This window comes from Oculina patagonica, chromosome 7, assembly GCF_052425735.1.
Source record: "Oculina patagonica isolate OP01 chromosome 7, crgOcupat, whole genome shotgun sequence".
Classification (NCBI taxonomy): domain Eukaryota; kingdom Metazoa; phylum Cnidaria; class Anthozoa; order Scleractinia; family Oculinidae; genus Oculina; species Oculina patagonica.
Genome location: NC_135764.1, coordinates 1,673,193 through 1,691,997, shown reverse-complemented (window position 1 = coordinate 1,691,997; position 18,805 = coordinate 1,673,193). Strand labels below are relative to the sequence as shown.

The window sequence follows — 18,805 nt, the reverse complement described above, 5'->3', positions numbered from 1 at the left end:
TTCTTAATAAAATATATAATTAGACAAAACGAAATAATTGCGCACGAGCTTATGAACTCTGCAGCTCTTAAGTTAATTCATAAAGCTGCTGCTGGATATGCTTCGAAGACTCTTACGCAGAGCAGCGAAGCGAAGCTGAAAAACCAGAGTTGTCAAACGCTAAAATCTTACTGTTTATTTTCTTAATAAAATATATAATTAGACAAAACGAAATAATTGCGCACGAGCTTATGAACTCTGCAGCTCTTAAGTTAATTCATAAAGCTGCTGCTGGATATGCTTCGAAGACTCTTACGCAGAGCAGCGAAGCGAAGCTGAAAAACCAGAGTTGTCAAATGCTAAAATCTTACTGTTTATTTTCTTAATAAAATATATAATAAGACAAGACAAAATAACTGCGCTCGAGTTAAAATTATTAAAAGCTAGCTACTGTAACATAACAGAATCAATTGCAGTCGACTTGTATCCCGAGAACCGCTTTATTCAGAAACTTCTACATGCTTAATTATGCTCTTCCTTGTTCCTTAGCTAATATATTAAGCAGAAAATAGTCAATGTACAGTGTCGCTCGGCTCACGGCTAATAAACAAAACAAACTGGTCCTAATTCAAAAGTGAGTTGTGAGTCGACGCGACTTTGTGGTGCCCAGTCCACTATCGGCAGACTGCTCTGCTGGGCGGAAGAGGCCTCGATCTTTAATTTTTTATTTCCATCTCGTGAAGTCTGCAATTAAGAGTAAAACAAAAAAAAAATATTAGCAACACAAAAACCATGCGTTTTTTTTTTGGGAGGGGGGGGGGGGGTATTTCGTTGAGAGTTTTTGCATCTAAGATACGCAAGTGGTTCTACAGCCGATAAATCTCTGAGCATACAGTACCGTTACGAACTGCAAAACGAGCTTTAGCGTGGGATACTGGTGATAGAAATAGCGCTATATAAATAAAGTATTATTACTATTATTATTATTATTATTATTTATGCAGTCCCTCGTTCAGAGATTTAAGCACTTGGAGGTTACCTGTCGACCAAAGGGTTAATATAACTTTCTTTCTCTTTTGAGAAGTGCTTTTACTTCAGCTAAATGTTAAAACAAGAAATGATAATCTTTTGCGAAAAATGAAAACCGGAACTTGCCAAAACGCAAACTGCCAATCAATATTTCAACATTGCGCTGCGCCATTATCAAGTTGCGAAAAGAACATCCTGGTTTGACTGTACAAAAACTCCTTTTAATTCATCTTCAGCACAATAGCAGGCCAAATTCGATAGAAACATCATTTTTTAAAATGCAGCAAAATTCTTCAATTTTCAATACTTAGATAAACTTAAACAATTCGTTTTCAACTCTTCCTCTCCCAAATTTTTTTGATTACAAAAAAGATGACGTATTCTGTATAGCTCTGCTGACCAGCAGTGCGCATACCTCATCAAGTTTAATCTTTATCTTGTCCAAGTTGTTGACCACCATGTCGTTATCTCCTTTCAGGTCCACCATGCATTCTGTGTTGGAGTCGGTACAGCTGTATGACATCTCTTGAAACGCGCTCTTACTCAGAAGACGGAGGAATTTCATCTGGACTGAGTTCAGCTTGTATTCAATCTGCAAACAAGTGCGACATTACATCTCGCAAAAAACACTAGTGAAAAATTCAAAATGCTCAAGAAATGATTAGGTTTGCGCCCCACCATCATGGTCAAGTTTAGACAGAGAAACAAAATTTCATTCATTTTTGCCAGAGAGTACAAGATTGCTATTCGACGACTTTTGGATATTTTGCCCATTAATATAGTATTCGGCCTAGTACGTTATTCTTAAAACTTAGCTCTGAGACTGAGAACCTCTCTAAAATTGTTTTGTTGTTTTGGCTAGGTATTTTTAAATTCATTTCTGAAGGCATCAAGACGAAAACTCGTGTCCACTTATAACAAACAAGTTTTACCGGTTCGTCCTCGTTTGTCCATTGTCCTGGTCCGGTTTCATTGGCGCCAACAACAACCTATGAAGATAACAGAGTTACCATCAACTGAAGAACAGTAAAGCTTCACTTATCATACTTTGCTATTTTAAATTTTTTTACTAACTTCACTACTTTAAACTAGGTTGGCGCTGTATCATACCTTTTTCTTTTTTGGGTTTACGCAGGTAGCATGTTTCTCAAAATCACAATAAACATCGACAGCATCACTGCTGCAACCCTCGTTTGGATCGATTGTGTATTCACCTAAGAAGCAAAGAAAAATCAATTATTAGACCACTACTGGCACGTGAAACCAAGATACGTCAAACCGAGCGAGCGAGCGATTGAACGAACGAATGAACGAGCGAGCGAATGATATTGATCGTCTAAAAATTCCAGAAACCGATAACAGTTACCCAGTAATTAGAAAATCCACCAAACAGAAAAATTAAACAAGCTCCCCTCCCACGTCACCCTCGGAAAGTTCCAAGACATAATACGAATTTTGAAAGAAGGCTCGTCAACTCTCATTAAAATACTTCAATTTTCAACTTGCAATCATTTGATATCAAACTTTACTTCATGTACTCTCTTGTTGCAAAATTTCATTGGAAAACATCAAATAGTAACCTTTCTTCACTTATGTGTTTAAGTAGTTTGGCCATGACGTTTAACCACAATCAGTGTTAGCTGTTTGCACCGTCGGTTCCTGTACCCATCTCTGTGTTGTCACGCGTTGCGTGACTTTCCAAAGACCCAAGTAGGCCTTTGTACATTATGCTTTTGTTTCCCCACTAAATTGATGCTCCATTTTTTCCACTAAAATGCTCGGTCTCCCCCAAAAAAGTCACTAAAATGCTCGGATAATGCTCATTATACAAAAGGTTTTTTTTAATTAATTTCAAAGTTTTTAACATAGTGTTAACTGTTAACACTTACAAAAACGTATAAGTGTTATAAGTAACAACAACAACGTGTACAAGTTCATAAAAACAGCCAAAAAAACATAATCCTCGAAATCATCTTCGAGGCTAAGTACAGAAAGTAGTTGACTTTCTCTAGAAAGTTATTTGTAGTTGAATTTTGAGTTTTAGTCTTCATTTTCTCTAAAAAAATTAAATTAATTTCTTTTATATTTTCTCGGGGAAAAAAATCAATTTTCCAGGAAAATGCCACCAAAATGCTCGAATAATGCTCAATGCTTTTGCCTCACTAAAATGCTCGAAAAAATGCTAGCATAATGTACAAAAGCCTAGACCCAAGTAAGAAAAGGGAAGTTATACAAACCACTCTTGAAATCAGGATGGTCCAACTGAATGTCACGACACGATCGAGCCGGGTGTTCCTTGGTGCCGTTCTGTGCTTTGTAGCTCTTCAACTTCCTGTCCACCAGTTTCGTCACGTAATTGATAGTATCACTCTGCGCGGGAAGAAATCAACAACAGGTCAACATCCTGAGACATCAAGAGACGCTTAACTGCTTACTGTTCAACTTCTGTATATTTCTTAAGGCCTGGCTAAACTAGGCAACATTGTTGCAGAAACGAATGTTTCCCAGTTTAGTCACGCAGGAAACATATGTTGTGGATACAAATTTTGCTTCACAGAAACAACAAATATGTTTCTGATTCAGGTTAAAAACATTTTTGCTTCTCGGACACAAATTTTGCTTCCGAAACATATGTTGCCCAGTTTACACACCACGGAAGCAATGTGTACTAATTTATGCGCATGCGTAACACTGTATTCCCGGAACATTGTTTCCTCGTTCAGTTAGCCACTCGGGCAGCAAAACATTTTCCTTGCTTCCCACTAATTTAGCCACCTAGGAAACATGACAAGCAACAATGTTCCCTAGTTTAGCCAGGCCTTTAGGTTTTAACGCTGAATGATCATTTGAGGATTGTTTGGGTTTTTTTTGTAACATAACGATACAACACAGGAGTCCATAACTTCAACTGGATCAACACGAATTATTTGACATGTCGTAAAAGAACGCTTACGATAGAAACATGACAATTACAGTAAAAACCCGCATATAAGAACCTAACATTTAAGAACCTGTTAGGCTAAAATTTCATTTTTAAGCACCCTTCACATAAGAACCATTTTAGGCTGGATTCTAAAACAGGTTCTTATTTTCAAAAAAGAAAAAATAATCTTCTCAAAAATATAGAATTAAGAAATCTTCTTAAAAATATATTTATAACACAGTCTGTACACATCATAGTTACAGCATAGTTACAAGATTTATTGGGAATTATAGTGAAGGTTACCGTATAGTTTTGAATTTAATCAGATTAGTATAGTATTTTGCTTACCGAAGCCTCCAAGAATACTGTTATTGGACATTAAAGAGCAGATTATTTAAAAATTCTACTTTATTTCTTGAACAAAAGTTAAGAACCTAATTTAGAACCTAGTAAGCCTAATTTTACACTAAATACCATTTATATATGAACCTGTTTAGGCTAACTTGAAAAAACTTAGGTTCTTATACGCGGGTTTTTACTGTATAACAACCTTTACCCACAAGCAGGTTATCAATTTTCTACCCCTCCTCGTCCTCCTTTCCACCCCCTTCCCTTATTCTCGCGAGAAACTGAATACTGTTACTACTAACAGTACGACTGCTTTCGAGCCTAGTGGACCTTCAGGCTGGAGCTTATCCCAGTTTTCGTAGCATTTACTGACTAGAAGTATTTCCTCTCCCGCCTGGACAGGATGCTATTCCATTGCAGGTTCCCCCCCCAGCATTAAATTCGCTAGGCTGGGACCAATTTACACAGCTGGGTGAAGAAATGCATAAGGCATTCTATCATAAGGAGGCAAGCATGGCCGAGTGGTTTAGGGCGCTTGTGTGGTAATCTGGAAGTCCCCGGTTCAAGACCTGCCCTTGCAACTAACTGGATTTGTTTCTCGGTTGTCCCGAAATTCAAATCCTCGACCACGCTTTGTATATAGCCAACTTGTCTACCTCCTGCCAGTTGGGATTAAAATTATTTGTTTCCTCTGTTTCAGTGGCATGCCTGTAAACTAGCTATCTCGTTGAGATATGAAGCTAAGTGCATGACCACTATAAACATATATTTAAATTTTTTTTATGAGAGTTAAGTGTTGTGCCCAAGAACACAACGCAGTGGTCCACTCAGTGCCCCCCCCCCCCCCCCCCACTAAGGGCTCGAACCTGGACCACTCGAGTCCAGCTCACAAACCATTAGCCCACCGCGCCTTCCAAAATTTCTTTGAAGTAACCAAGTATTTATTAACTGAACGAATCAATGGAAACAGTAATTATAAAGAACTAAATAAATACCGAAATAAACTGGGACTTGACTTTATTCTCAGGTGTCTGTGCTTGGTCAAAGGTTCGCTAAAAATGTTAAAAAAATAGCATCAAATGTTAATCAAATATACGCATTACATTTAGTAACAGACAACATGCTAATCATTGTCGTAAATATCAGCTGAAGATGCCACTACGGCTAAAGCCTGGTTTTCACTAGCGACGCAAGCACCAGCGCAAACACAAGCGCAATCACGTAAAAAGGACAATTTCTGATCCCTTTTCTTGTGCTTGCCGCAAGCACAAGCTCAAAATGCAATGCGCTTGTGCTTTTGCTTGAGTTAAAGCCCTTTTCATGGTGGAATAAGAGCTGTTATGCTTGCGCTTGTGCTTGCGCTTGTGCTTGCGTCGCTAGTGAAAACCAGGCTTTACAGCATAACGAAGGATTGAACACCAACAATAATTTTCTTGTACAAAAGTTGATAAATAATATTTTATGGTAATAAAGGAATCCAAGCCTTTCAAATAACAACACAAAGAATATTGTACTCAAACCATAGAAAGTAGTAACTATGCTAAAATTAACGACAAATATGTTCTATGACAACTTTTTTTTTGTATCTGAAAGTGATTAAAAAGTGCTTTTACAAATTTTTATTGTGGAATCATTGTTATTATTGTAAAAGTACCGCCAACTTGACTTTATTGACAGTGAAAATGTTTCAGTGGACATAATTTTGTAATCAAACAAGAAAAAAGTTACAGATTTTACCTTGCTGCGATACAGTCGGCCGTGTCCCCCCATTGATTCTGGCATAGGTCCTTTGTCGCCAGAGCCGAGTTCGGCAAGCTACAAAGATCAAAGAATGAGATGAATTACAATAATTTCCTCGGATTGAAATGAGATAAAGTTAAATCTCAAACTCATTAATAATTCATCACGTTAAAACAAAGAACATCATAACCGTAAAGGAGGTTTGGATACCGGTCTTAATTACGTTTTTATTTCTCCGTTTACTCCGTACTTTTCGTTTCGATTGAGAAGATATATCAAACACTCAAGACAGTGTTTCATCGGCTAACCAAACACCTCACATTTCGTCAACTCCCTTTAACTCTCTTCTCAGTGTTTGGATGTCCCGATGAAACACTGACGCTCGTGTTTGATGTATTACGTGAAAGACTTTAGTCCATAGTAAAGTGAGCATGAAGCAATTAGGAGTATTGCTATCGCACCTAATGTCCGGGGATAATGAATTGACCACGACGAACGATTGCTTTAACTTGTGCTCAATGTAAGATATCTCAGGCTCTAGTTATTTTCACTTTTTACTTTGGAAAATGACAAGAAAATGACCAGTTGAAAGAAACGTTCAATGCTTCTGAGAAATGAAGACATAAACGTAAAAAAAAAACATACATGCTTTGAACAAGGTGTTACAACATTCGAATTCACAGCTATACGGTTTTTTAATATAGTCAATAAGGAAAACCTTCATAGTATTAACTTACCGCTTCATGGAGATTCTGTCCCGGTGGTCCCTAGGAAGGAGATAAAATATACAGCAAGTTTATTACCTGGCAGTAAAGATGAAATACGCAATTTAAAAACTGTCATGCAGTAGAGTATTTCCTATTCTGCATGACAGTTTTAGTTTCAAACCATTCATTCCTGATTTTACGATTTAGAATCAATGAAATAACATGAGCAATGGCCTCTTCTTCACTGTTGACAAATGCCATATGACACATCCAATGAGAGTAATGCACTCCATCCCTACCCTACCCCGGTCGATATAAATAACTGAAGACACCTTACCTGGGGTCCTGGCACTCCGGGAGGGCCTGGGTCGCCCTAGAATTTGAGACAAAGTAGACTCATCATAAATAAATACTTTAAAGTTATCATTATTTTAGTAGCACGTTTAACGCATATTTGCTCAAATTCAAATGTTGAATAGCTCCCTTAGAAATGAGAGTAATTATAATAACAGAAATACTTTATGGTACTCAATGTTATCCCGAAATGATTGTAGAATGCTACAGTAACACTAGCTTGACAACGTAAGCTATGCTTTTAAACGTTTGTTCATATGAGAATCCGTTTCCATACTCGCCACTTATTAGCGTTTCTCACTTCCAAATGATTTCCTTTTGTTTGTTGAGTATTGTTCTACAAATAAAGTTACTATTGAAGGATTTACTTTGAGTGTCTTGAGGGTCTTTATTTATAAAGTAAACGAAGAATTCAAGAAATGAAAGCTCACGTTAAATGTATATTTGAATTGACCACATTAAATAAATGACCCCAAATCATGCAAGAGGTTTAAGGCGTCCTCTGTCCCATAATGCTAAAACAAGTCTCCCACACGCCTGATAAGCCAGGTCTTTCTATAAATGACACCTTGTACATACAGTTGAACCCCGTTATTTCGAACCGTCAGGGGAAACAAAAAATAGTTCGAAATAGCGGGAGTTCGAAATAGCCGATAGTAAATGACTGAAAGGCAAATCCAAGGGAAACGGGTTTTAGTTCGAAATAACGGGGAATTCGAAATAACCGAGTTCGAATTAGCGAGGTTTAACTGTATTATGAAAGCAAAATCAAACTAGGTATGATAAAAACAAGACTTACCGGTTCTCCATCGTTACCCTAAATCAGGGGAAAAAGAAAACAGCATTACATTTAATCTCGGTGAACATTGGAACAAAAGAATTTTTTTGGATAAAGAACGTTTTGCATAAGAATTATCTTTGCCCAAATCAGTTTTTAACGAACATGAGATATAGCAAACTCAGTTCGTAGGCATTTTCTTTATAGCGATTTACAGATTTTACCCGCTGATTAATAGAGGTTACCCCAGTCAATTAAGGATTTTTTTTCAGATTTTTTTTATTATTTCACACTATTTACAACAGTTAAACAACAATTGATCCAGAGTCGAAAAAGTAAAAGACAACAGCTTACCGATCGTCCACGTTCACCCTGAAACAAACAAAAAATAAATGTTACATTAAATGCCGAAGGATAGGTCACTCAGTAAAATAGGTACTAGTGGTGTACATTTCAAACGAGTCGTTCAGCGACCTTTGAATATTTGTTTTTGTTCAGAATGATGGTTGAATAATGTTATATCAAGTGCTATAAATAATTAATAAAAGCTTTCCTAGGGCATAAACAAATGACATGCCTCTCGTGGCTTGGTAGCTCAGTTACAGCGATATCTCATTGCAACTACATGAGGTGCTAGTCCAGTTCACTTGCACAATGGTGACCATGTCGAGAAAATAACTTTATATGGGGCAAGCTGACCATTTTTCCAGTGTCTCAATTACAAAAGTACAGGTGAATTTCCAAAACAGGACTATATGTTTTTGAAAGGAAGGTAGACGCATCTGGTGTTTAGGTTACAAGCGTGACATCTTCGCGCGCGTTTAATAACAGGTGAAATATTTATAGCGCATGCCATCAACCAGAACTGGCCGTGTTAAAATAATTGGTTCTTGTTGGTTGTAATGGCGAGCCAAAATGACACCAACGAAACTTCAGCTGTCAATTTCACCATTGAAATAACGCGCACCACTTGCCAACTGACAAATGGCAAGGAACTGTCTAAAATAAACAAGTTAACAAAAAGGAAGGAACTGTCTAAAATAAAAAGTAAAAAAAAGGAAGGAACTGTCTAAAATAAACAAGTTAAAATCAAACTCAAACCTGGACTCCGGGTGTACCCTGAGGGCCAGTTCGTCCCTAGAAAATAACAAAAAAAAAATTATTAGGAACACAATTCAAACTAATACACACTTTGGACAAAGGCGTTCGTTACGTTCAAGAGCGGCAAGAGGATTGTCAAGTAGAAAAAAATGCGGGGGGTCAACTGTTTAAAGCTTGGTTTAACTAAACATGCGTGGTTGTTGTGAAAAGGGTATCTACATGTACTGAAATAAGCCTAGCTAGGAAGTCATGGTACACGATCAATTTTAAATGCTCAGCTGTATGTTATGGAACCGACATCTCGTGGTGGTTTCGTTCAATTTTCGTTCCTTTAATTTAGGTTTAACAGTCTTAATTTAATACCTCGGGTCCAGGGGGTCCCTGTTCGCCTGGAGAGCCAGGAGATCCCGCTCCACCCTAGCAAAACAAACAAAAAAGATAAGCACGCATCGCATACATATGATTCAGACAATGTTAATGTTAACTCGTTTTAAATAACTTCTCTTCTCGTTAGCCAATCATAATGCAATGAAATCACAAAGGCGGAATAATGCTTTGGGATACATCTTAGCTGTTGTCCTATGGTTTGGATAATATTGGTCCTTTGTTTTTCGCCAACAGTAACTTTGATAGAATGAAATAAACAGTCAATGATGCGTGACACTTTGGATCATAGTAAAGAAATTTGAGAAAAAACTCTTATAAGTGTCAAAAAATTAAAATTAACAGACGTTTCGGGCAGAGCCCTTCTTCAGTGTAATGTTCGAAATGCCAATGTTAAAACGCAAGTTGCGTCATACAAAAAACAAACGGCTAGTGCGCGCAATACGAGCGCGCGCGAAATTCACACAGTCGATTAATTATGAATGATGTTGATATGCGCAGGATCAGTCAAATAAAACTGAAATTAATGTTCAGTCCGCTCGGTTTGAGAGAACCGAGCTCGAAAATCAGTCGCATTTCCTGCTGTTTCCGGCGCGTGTTGCCGCCACTGCACTGTTTCAGGCCACAAACCGCTATGTCGTCGAGTGAGTGGGAGGCTGAGTTGAAATGTTCAGCCACCGGGTGAAATTCTCAAATTTCTTTACTAGTAACTTTGATAGTAGTTTAAGTCGAACAGTACTGTTAGATAAGGGTTCTACATTGAAAGCTACTAAATAAATCCCAGCAGTAACAAGTAAACAAGTGATTTTTTTTACCTTTGGTCCTGGGGGACCTGTTGTTCCGTTTTTACCATTATCGCCCACTTCACCCTGAAATAAAATTGATTTAGTAGTTCGCATGAATAAAATAAAGAGGGAATAAATACCACAAACATGAACGTTTACCAGGAGCCAATATGTTTGTACAATACAGCACTTTAAAGTAAAAAGAAAAGGGCTCAAAGGCCCCTTAGGATATTATTACTGTTTTTAACGCTTTCTGAAATGGGTGCAGCTGTTTAAGGGACCGTGTCACGGATTTTAGCCAAACTTAGGCATAGGAAATGACCATCAATTTGTTTAAATGTAAAAAAACCTCTAAAACAGTGAGGAAATAAAAAACCAAATCACAAAGGGTCGGATGGCCAAAAGTGTGGATGAAACGGATTGTGAGTGGGCTTGAAATATGGTCCGGCGGAACAGTTTTCAAAGTTAATCTTGTCTGCTTGTAACTTTAATTTATGACTCCCGGGAGACACATTTGGCTGTAACGAAGCTATGGTTTTGTCATTTAGAATCATAGAATTAATTTCTTTGCAAACATTAAGTTTCAAAGCGAATATTTGGCAAAATTTAAAAACATAAGATTAACTTAGCCGTGACACAGTCCCTTTAAGTTTGTGGATGAAAACCATTCAAATAAGGGCCATTGAGCATCAAAGTTACAATAAAATTTGCATTGTTAATGTTCTTTATGTGTAGCTTTGCAGGATTAACAGTTTAGATTTCAGAATTTCGAAGACATCAGATGAAAACCACCAATTGATCTTACAAAAAATTATTCTCCTTTATCACCGACTACACACTTTCTTGCAATCAGAATGTTAGTTCTTAGAAATGGTTCCTGTATCAAGACTATCCTCTGGTTGATGGCTTTGCTAAATTCTCGTAACCTCTCTTCGTGACTGTGTATGGTTATTGTGTAGAGAAATTCGGTCATGATCTGTAAATTTACCTCAGCTCCTGAGTCACCGGGTTTTCCTGGTTCTCCAGTATACCCAAAGTCACCCTGAAAAATTAAAATTAAAAATTAAAAACGATTAATATAAACTCTAGCAGATAAGCCGCACTAGCACGCAAGTTGCACTCCAATTTGGAACGACATTTTCAGGCAAAATAGGTGCAGGTTATCTGCGAGTTTTTATGGTCCTACAACTGGTGTTTGGTCGACATAAGCAAAACTTGTACTGTGATCACTGGCTTCGGTACATCTGCCACTGATCGTGACATGATGGGCAGATATCCAACCCCAAAACGCCAAATCCTGAAACTGGGAGCCATCAGATACAAATGAAGGCTCCCTTCTATTACAAATCTGGCGTTTTACAGACATTAATCAATTGGTTCACAATTCGAAATTTGAAACCTGAACTGTGCTAGTTTTGAATCGTGATGATGGTAAACTGCTAAGACGTCAAGTATTTTGTCTTTTTACAGCGCCTTCAATTCAACTTTCAGGTTGCAATTCACCTTGAAACAATACTTACATTCGGTCCTGCTCCACCGACCTCTCCTTCCTCTCCTGCGAAACCACTGGGACCCTGTTGTTACACCAATAAAATACAAACCATGGTTAACCCTTTGACTCCCACATTTTCCCCCAAAAACGCGTTTTTTTAGCCGCTAAACTGAAATTTTGGTGCTATGGTCTTGAATTTAACTCAACTTTGCCAAAGAAGCACTTTTTTACACTTCAGCAACATTTTGATAAAGATTCTGTGTAAAAATGTACAATATATCACTTTGGTGCATGCGCATAAGCCAAAATTTGGCCTTTTTTGTTGAACCATTCCATTTTTTTGCCCCTTTTGCCTCCGTTTTTTCCGCTTTCTAATTCTCTTTACTTTCTACTCATCATATCCTTTCTTCTGGCCAACCTATCCTTTCTTCATTGGAAAACCCTGAAAAGCGGACGTTGACCAATTACAGGTGTACTGGCCCCAAAAATGGATTGTGTTTTTCTTTAATAAGCTCAAAATGCAACCGATATTCAAAATGAATAGTTCTGTAGAAAGGTCGATCCAAGCTCTATCAGATTCTTATCACGAAATTCCACTGACGTGTCAATTAATGACGTCACAAGTGGTTCAATGACTGCACCTCCAAATAGCGCCCAAATGCGCGTTTAGGAGTGAAAGGGTTTACAAACCTCAAGTGTTGTGCCCTTGTATTATTGGAAATAGCATCGAAACACGTAGAAACAAATGCCTCGTCTAGATACACAAGTTTAGTTGGGAAAATAATCCCCAGTTGAACGGGTTGATTTTTCTGCAGAAAAATAACTTTTAAATCTTCCAAATTTCAATATTTTCTGGGGGTATGCCCCTAGATCCCCCTAGCGGTTCGCGCCTTCGGCAATCGCAGACCTTGCCTCTTCTATGCCAAAAGACTGGCTGCGGCTCTGTATTTGTACGTAGTTAAAGTGTATCACTCATGGCTTACAATTCCCTATTTTTAGGATAAGAAGAAATAATCCTCTTTTTTACACAGCAAAAGAATGTTTGTTTTCTGAGAAATCATTAGACCCATAAATTAATGGCCTAATTAAAACCGAAAATAGGCCCATCCACACTCTGTCACTGGGATCTGTAATTGTGTAATTGCGCACATTCTTCATATACCCCCAGGTACGAAATATCTTCGCTGTGAACTTCACATTAGCGAATATGTAATTTTTGACGCTTGACAAAAACTTGTCCTGCTCCGGGGCAGGACGACAGGGCTTTTAAAGTCAGATAAGGCTTGACAAAATTTAGTAAAAATAAAAATCGCCCTCAACACTTGTGCAACAGACCCAACGAAAGATTTTTAAACACAACAAAGTAAAATTTGCCCGGTGTGGATGGGCCAATTACTCTTGTTATTATCCAATTATCACCCACACTTCAATCGACGTTCTAATTTAAACAAATTTAAGTTATACAAGTCTTAAAGTACCGTTAAGTTCCGGTTATAAGCCCTGGGCTAATACAACTTCGTAAGGGCTTTTTGGTGGGTTTATAAGCGATGGGGCTTATATCTGGGAGGGCTTTTAGGCGGAATAAAAAAAATTTCGAAACGAGCAACGGGAGTGTTGATGGAAATACGTCTTTAAGTTAAAAACGCATAATAAAGCAATATTTAGCCCTGTTAGAGTACTGTCATCTGGCAGAGGGGGGCTTATATCTGGGGGCATATAATCGGAAGTTTTTTTTTTTATTTCCAGGTAGATTGGCCTATTACGGGGGGGGGGGGGGGCTTATAACCGGAATTTTACGGCATCTTTAAGCCTTTTTTAAAACCTAACACGCAAATCAAAATACAAATAAAATATAAACAAACTCACGTCAATTCCCTGCTTTCCTTGATTTCCGAAATCGCCATTCCGGCCTGGATCACCCTGTCACAAGAACAATCAGCAGAGTTACAGTAAGTGCGTTAGAAGGTATGCCTGTAAGTGTTTGGAATACAGATGTAAACAGTGTCAGAAGGAATGTACAAAATTAATAGTGACAGCAATGCGCTTGTTTCAGGATTTCGCACATGAGACCATGTATCAAAGTTCCAGCCTGTGTTTGCAATAGGCCATTTCCGAGTTACCCTTTGCCTCTGTTTCAAAACGAGTGTACGTGCGAAACCATTCATATGAAAATGAGTTTCACCTACAGGTCTATTTTCATGCAAATCAAGCTCATTTTCATTTGAATGCTTTCGCACGTAGACTCGTTTTGAAACAGAGGCAAAGGGTAACTCGGAAATGGCCTATACAACTGTTAACAGTGTCAGAAGGAATGTACAAAAGCAATTGTGACAGCAATTGGCTTGTTTTCACGATCACAAACCAAAATTCCTGTAAGTGTTTGCAATGCAACTGTAAACGGTGTTAGGACTGTACAAAACCAACTGTGATAGCAATGGGCTTGTTTCAAGATCTCACACATGACACCAATTAACAAAATTCCAGCAAGCGTTTGCAATGCAACTGTAAACGGTGTCAGGTGGACTGTACAAAACCAACTGTGTCAGCAATGGCTTGTTTCGTCCATTTTCTTTCTCTCTCCACACAAACAAACTTGTAATGTAAGTGTTTTACATTGATGACAAACCGGTTATAGCGGAGCTATGAGTTTTCATGGTCATCACTGCTAGCGGCATGGCTCGCCGGCGCGTACGTCCGTCCGTACGTCGCCCACTTCAGAAATAGATTAACCCTAACCTCTTTGATACTGGGTATCCACGATTTGGTCAATGTACAGCTGTCAATACAAGGTGTCCGCTGACCAGTATCACGTGGTCATATCGCGGGCTCAGGTGTATAACTCATAGAGGTAATCTGATTTAAAAATTTGACTTTTTTTTTTTTTTTTTCAATATTTTTTATTTTTATTTTTTTATTTTTATTTTTTTTAGATAATTGACGCCTTACTTACAATAATAAGTACACTTACAATAATAGCTAGCACAATACTTGCAATACTTAAACACTAATAAAGGCAACACTAATACACAATAGCCGGATTTTGTTTTACAATACTTGTAATAATACGACGGAAGAAGAAGAAAAAAAAGTACACTAGAAGCGCAAAAGAAAGGTATACAACTACACACACACAATATATACCTAGCAGCTGGCTTTGGGTAACAACAAAAGAGATTATGTGTTTTCACTGCTACAAAGGGTGGTCCACTTGTTCCTATGTTTATTATAATTACCATTTCTGATAGCAATCTCTCTTTCTGATTGAATTTTACTTTTAAGCAAACAAAGAAAGACCTCAAACATTGGATTTTCAGACTTGATTTTTGAAAGGTAAATGTGATATTTGCCTATTAAAAAGAAGTGGTTTAGCGCATAAAAACTAGAAGATCCTGGTTTATAGCCATAAAGAATTTCAATAGGTTTTGGATTTATGTTTTCAAAGCGTTTTACGTTCCACCATTCGATTGCCATTATCCAAAATTGTTTCACGTTAGGACACTCGCAAAACATGTGTTCTAGTGTTTCATTTACATAATTACACAACTCACATACTGGTGAGGCTTTTATCTTCATTTTATATAGTCTTTGGTTTGTAGGGAGAATGTTGTGGATTAATTTGTACTGAAAGCTTCTTAGTTTATTTTCTATTGTGATTTTGAAAGGTAGTTCATAGATGGCTTCCAAGTCCGTAACATTTTGATTCTGTAGGCGGTGTTCTACAGTGGGTGGGCGAAAGGACTTTCCGACGAGCAGAGAGCGAGCTTTTTTGGCAGAAACATTATCTGCTGTTAAGACGTTTTGCGTTCTTTGATTACCTGAAGGAGTATCAAGGATTGCGGTTTTCCAGGCTTTTGGGATTGCGGCGATCACGCCTGCGTAGTCCAAAAAAGTTGTACGGACACCGAACTTGGTCTTAAAATGTTCGAAAGATAGAAAGTTTCCCTGCTCGGTTAGAAGGTCACAAACCTTTACGATTCCATTTTTATGCCACGATTTGAAATAAAATGATTTACCGCAAATCCTTATGAAACGATTGTTCCATAAGATCTCTTCTTTAAAATCTGTGGAATTAACTGGGTCATTTGAGTGAATTTCTTGCCAATTTGACAGAATCTCTTTATAAAAAATTGGAATGTTTTTTAACTCTAGGTAATTTAGATTGAAATTGCACTGAAACAGGAAAGCACCTCCATATTTTAACAAAAACGAATTAAGAAAGGCGCACCAGTTGTTTTCAGGCTCATCACAGAAACGTTTCACCCAAGCAATTTTTAAGGACTTGTTGACGTCTTTGAAATTGACCATATTGAGCCCGCCTTTGTTCACCGGGCCGATTAACGTACTTCTTTTAATTTTATCAGGCTTAAAATTCCAAATAAAAGCAAAAATTGTTTCATTTACTCTTTTGATGAAATCTGATTGAACGTGTAACACTGAAGAACTGTAAACAAGCTTAGAAAGGGCTAACGTTTTAATAATGGTTACTTTCCCTAAAATCGTTAAATGCCTACCAGACCAGAGATTTAAAACTTTTTGAAGCTTAGAGAGCTTTGTTTCAAAGTTCATGTGTTGGCGAACTAGAGTATCGTAAGCAAAGACGACTCCAAGAGTTGTAACGTATTGTTCTGGCCATGATATCCCTTTTAAAAATTTGACTGCTGTTCGGAAAATAGTTTTATATTGAATCGCGGGCTCATGACCTACTTTTTTATGCCTATGGTCAGTGAATTCAGACATTTAAATAAAAACAACTTACAGTTGCTCCTTGAGGCCCTTCAGCTCCTTTGTCTCCAGCTTCTCCAGTCGGTCCAACCACTCCAGGGGCTCCGTCAGTACCAGGCGATCCACGAGCCCCACCGTCACCCTGGCAACACAAAACAACACACCGTGCTTCATATATGTCACACAAGCTTTCCTTTTTTCATGGTTCAAACAGTTTACGCCAAAATTAATTTCCAAGTACTTTATTGCGTAACTCAAAATGTTGAAGTTATCTGTAAGTCAGCCTATAAGAAACGTTACTAGCCTTCTACGCAGATGTTCTTTTGGCTCGTCACACATTCTTTCCTAACCCAAGAACGTCTGCGTAGGAGGCTATAACGTTACAGGCAACACCCAATCTAGTGCACTATTTATGGCTCCACGATCATCGTTTCACCTAAAAGCAGCCTTCAGGGCATCTAATGTGCAGATATTTTTTCTTTAATGTACAAGATTTTTATCTCTGGTCGCCTTTCTCAGAGCATTAGACTTAGCAACAAATGCAAGTTCTCCAGTTTCTTTTGCAAAAATTGAGAATGCTTGTTCAAATTTCAAGAAGTTTTTAAAAATTGTTCAGAAATTAAAGGCTTTTTCAAGATTGTACTCGCGGACCATGTCATTTTTAATAGCTTATAAACAGCTGCTATATTCCATAAAATTTATCTTTGTTTTCGCCGAAATCCTAACAATGACTTCTTTAGTTTAGAATTAATATTTTAAAAAAAATAAGCGGGAAATGTTGTTAGTCTGTAGGGCTGTAAACAAGGGCTTTGCCTTGTATGTGGACCAATAAAAGTACGCTAACAACGTTAGGGAAAAGACAGTGCTTTGTTCTACAGCGAGGAAATACATATAGAGTGGAGTTAGGTGTAAAGTGCTAGCAAGATAGTAAAATTACCATTTACAAGAAGTGGCATATGCACAGAACATTTAGACTGAGGATAAAAGGCTCTTGCTGTAACAAACCCTCTGATTCTGTTACAGCAAACATTACTCAGCCAACTAAACATACAAGTTACAGGACACTACATGTAATCTCCTTACCTCTTCACCAGCAACACCTTTTTCACCAGGGTCGCCGTTAGCTCCTGGTTGACCCTATCAAAGACAGAGAAAATATAGCGACTCAATTTACTTAATTGTTTTGATAAAGGGAGTCACCAAAGACGCCGTAGACCGTAGACTGGCGGTCGTAAGCGGATTTGGATGATCTATAACTGCAACTAAGAATCATTTTCCTTCGTTGGCGAAAGATACTCTGCACTGATTAAACATACCGGTGATCCATTGGCGCCTTTAACACCAGTCGGTCCTCGAGCGCCAGGGTAGCCCTGAAAAATAATTCACACGATCGTAAATGAGCTATGCCACAAAAAATTTGAAAAGCGACTTAAGGGGCTATGTCACGGTATTTTAGGTAATTTTATTTATTTTCGCTATTTAAGAGCTCTAAACTTTAAATTGGCAGAGCAAAAGTCTTTTATTAACAAAATCACGGCCATATAACAAACAAGGATGATTATGACACTTTCATACAAACTGAGATAAACTTGATTAAAGCCGGGTCGACGTTTTACAAGTTGACCCGAACGCAAACCCATATGCAAACCCACACGTTTGGGTTAAGTATCACCGACATTGTTTATACGCCTAGTGTTAAAATAAACATGTTCCTGTTTTTCTTTGTGTACGTCGCGTTAATTTCCCTCATTCTGAAATGTTACCCTCTTTTTTGCGCTAATTTTCTTTATTGGGAAGTAATTTTTCCGTCAATTAACGTTAAATAAAGTCGCGTTAATTTCAAATACCTTAATTTACACAAGCGTTAATTTCCTATAATAAAGTATACAACAATGACGTAACTTGTATTTTTTTTTCTACTTACTTGTCGTCCATCTGGGCCAGCATTTCCATTGGCGCCATTATCACCTCGTTCACCCTAAATGGAAACAAAATGGAGACAGATTCTTCAAGTTGAGTGGGCTTCGTCACGAATTATATTTCACAGACTCCGCTTCGAAATATATGAGAAAACAAATGGTAGGAATTTCCTGAAACAGTTAGTGCTTCAAATCACTTTTTAACGCTAAAAAGGTATAAAGCCCTGGTGCCTAGGTCCCGCGGACCCATGATCCTTCGCTGGCTTTTTGACAAGCCATGGAATAGACAGGCAAAGCAACACCCTATAAATACACCAGCGGAAGGGTGAAGGGTTGAACCAGGAACCTCATATATTTCTCCCCCAAACCACTTTGTCTGTTTATATAATCCGAATTATTACTTCAGGCCTCTTGGCGGCCCTAGTATAATTCTCATTTTAACAGATTTTTGAACAGCCAAAATATAAAGTTGTGTAGAAGGAAACCTTAACATAATGGTCTTTTTTTTTTATTAACAATTGCTACCTTAATGTTACTATTTTTA

The 18,805-nt window shown here is 37.8% G+C and overlaps 1 protein-coding gene across 1 annotated transcript in view; it reads right to left on the bottom strand.

Moving 5' to 3' along the window:
• Positions 1 to 334: 334 nt before the first annotated feature.
• Positions 335 to 18,805, bottom strand: part of LOC144661319 (uncharacterized) — a 73,567-nt gene continuing 55,096 nt past the window's right edge. The window contains exons 51-71 of the mRNA XM_078522044.1: positions 18,267 to 18,320; positions 17,659 to 17,712; positions 17,426 to 17,479; positions 16,377 to 16,484; positions 13,487 to 13,540; positions 11,649 to 11,702; positions 11,117 to 11,170; positions 10,159 to 10,212; positions 9,323 to 9,376; positions 8,960 to 8,995; positions 8,213 to 8,230; positions 7,880 to 7,897; positions 7,064 to 7,099; positions 6,757 to 6,786; positions 6,017 to 6,094; positions 5,275 to 5,331; positions 3,246 to 3,378; positions 2,119 to 2,222; positions 1,941 to 1,997; positions 1,424 to 1,600; positions 335 to 723 (exon numbers count right to left, since the gene is read on the bottom strand). Coding sequence (XP_078378170.1) covers positions 580 to 723; positions 1,424 to 1,600; positions 1,941 to 1,997; positions 2,119 to 2,222; positions 3,246 to 3,378; positions 5,275 to 5,331; positions 6,017 to 6,094; positions 6,757 to 6,786; positions 7,064 to 7,099; positions 7,880 to 7,897; positions 8,213 to 8,230; positions 8,960 to 8,995; positions 9,323 to 9,376; positions 10,159 to 10,212; positions 11,117 to 11,170; positions 11,649 to 11,702; positions 13,487 to 13,540; positions 16,377 to 16,484; positions 17,426 to 17,479; positions 17,659 to 17,712; positions 18,267 to 18,320 — 1,428 coding nt within the window. The 3' untranslated portion in view covers positions 335 to 579. The remainder of the gene's footprint in view (positions 724 to 1,423; positions 1,601 to 1,940; positions 1,998 to 2,118; positions 2,223 to 3,245; positions 3,379 to 5,274; positions 5,332 to 6,016; positions 6,095 to 6,756; positions 6,787 to 7,063; positions 7,100 to 7,879; positions 7,898 to 8,212; positions 8,231 to 8,959; positions 8,996 to 9,322; positions 9,377 to 10,158; positions 10,213 to 11,116; positions 11,171 to 11,648; positions 11,703 to 13,486; positions 13,541 to 16,376; positions 16,485 to 17,425; positions 17,480 to 17,658; positions 17,713 to 18,266; positions 18,321 to 18,805) is intronic.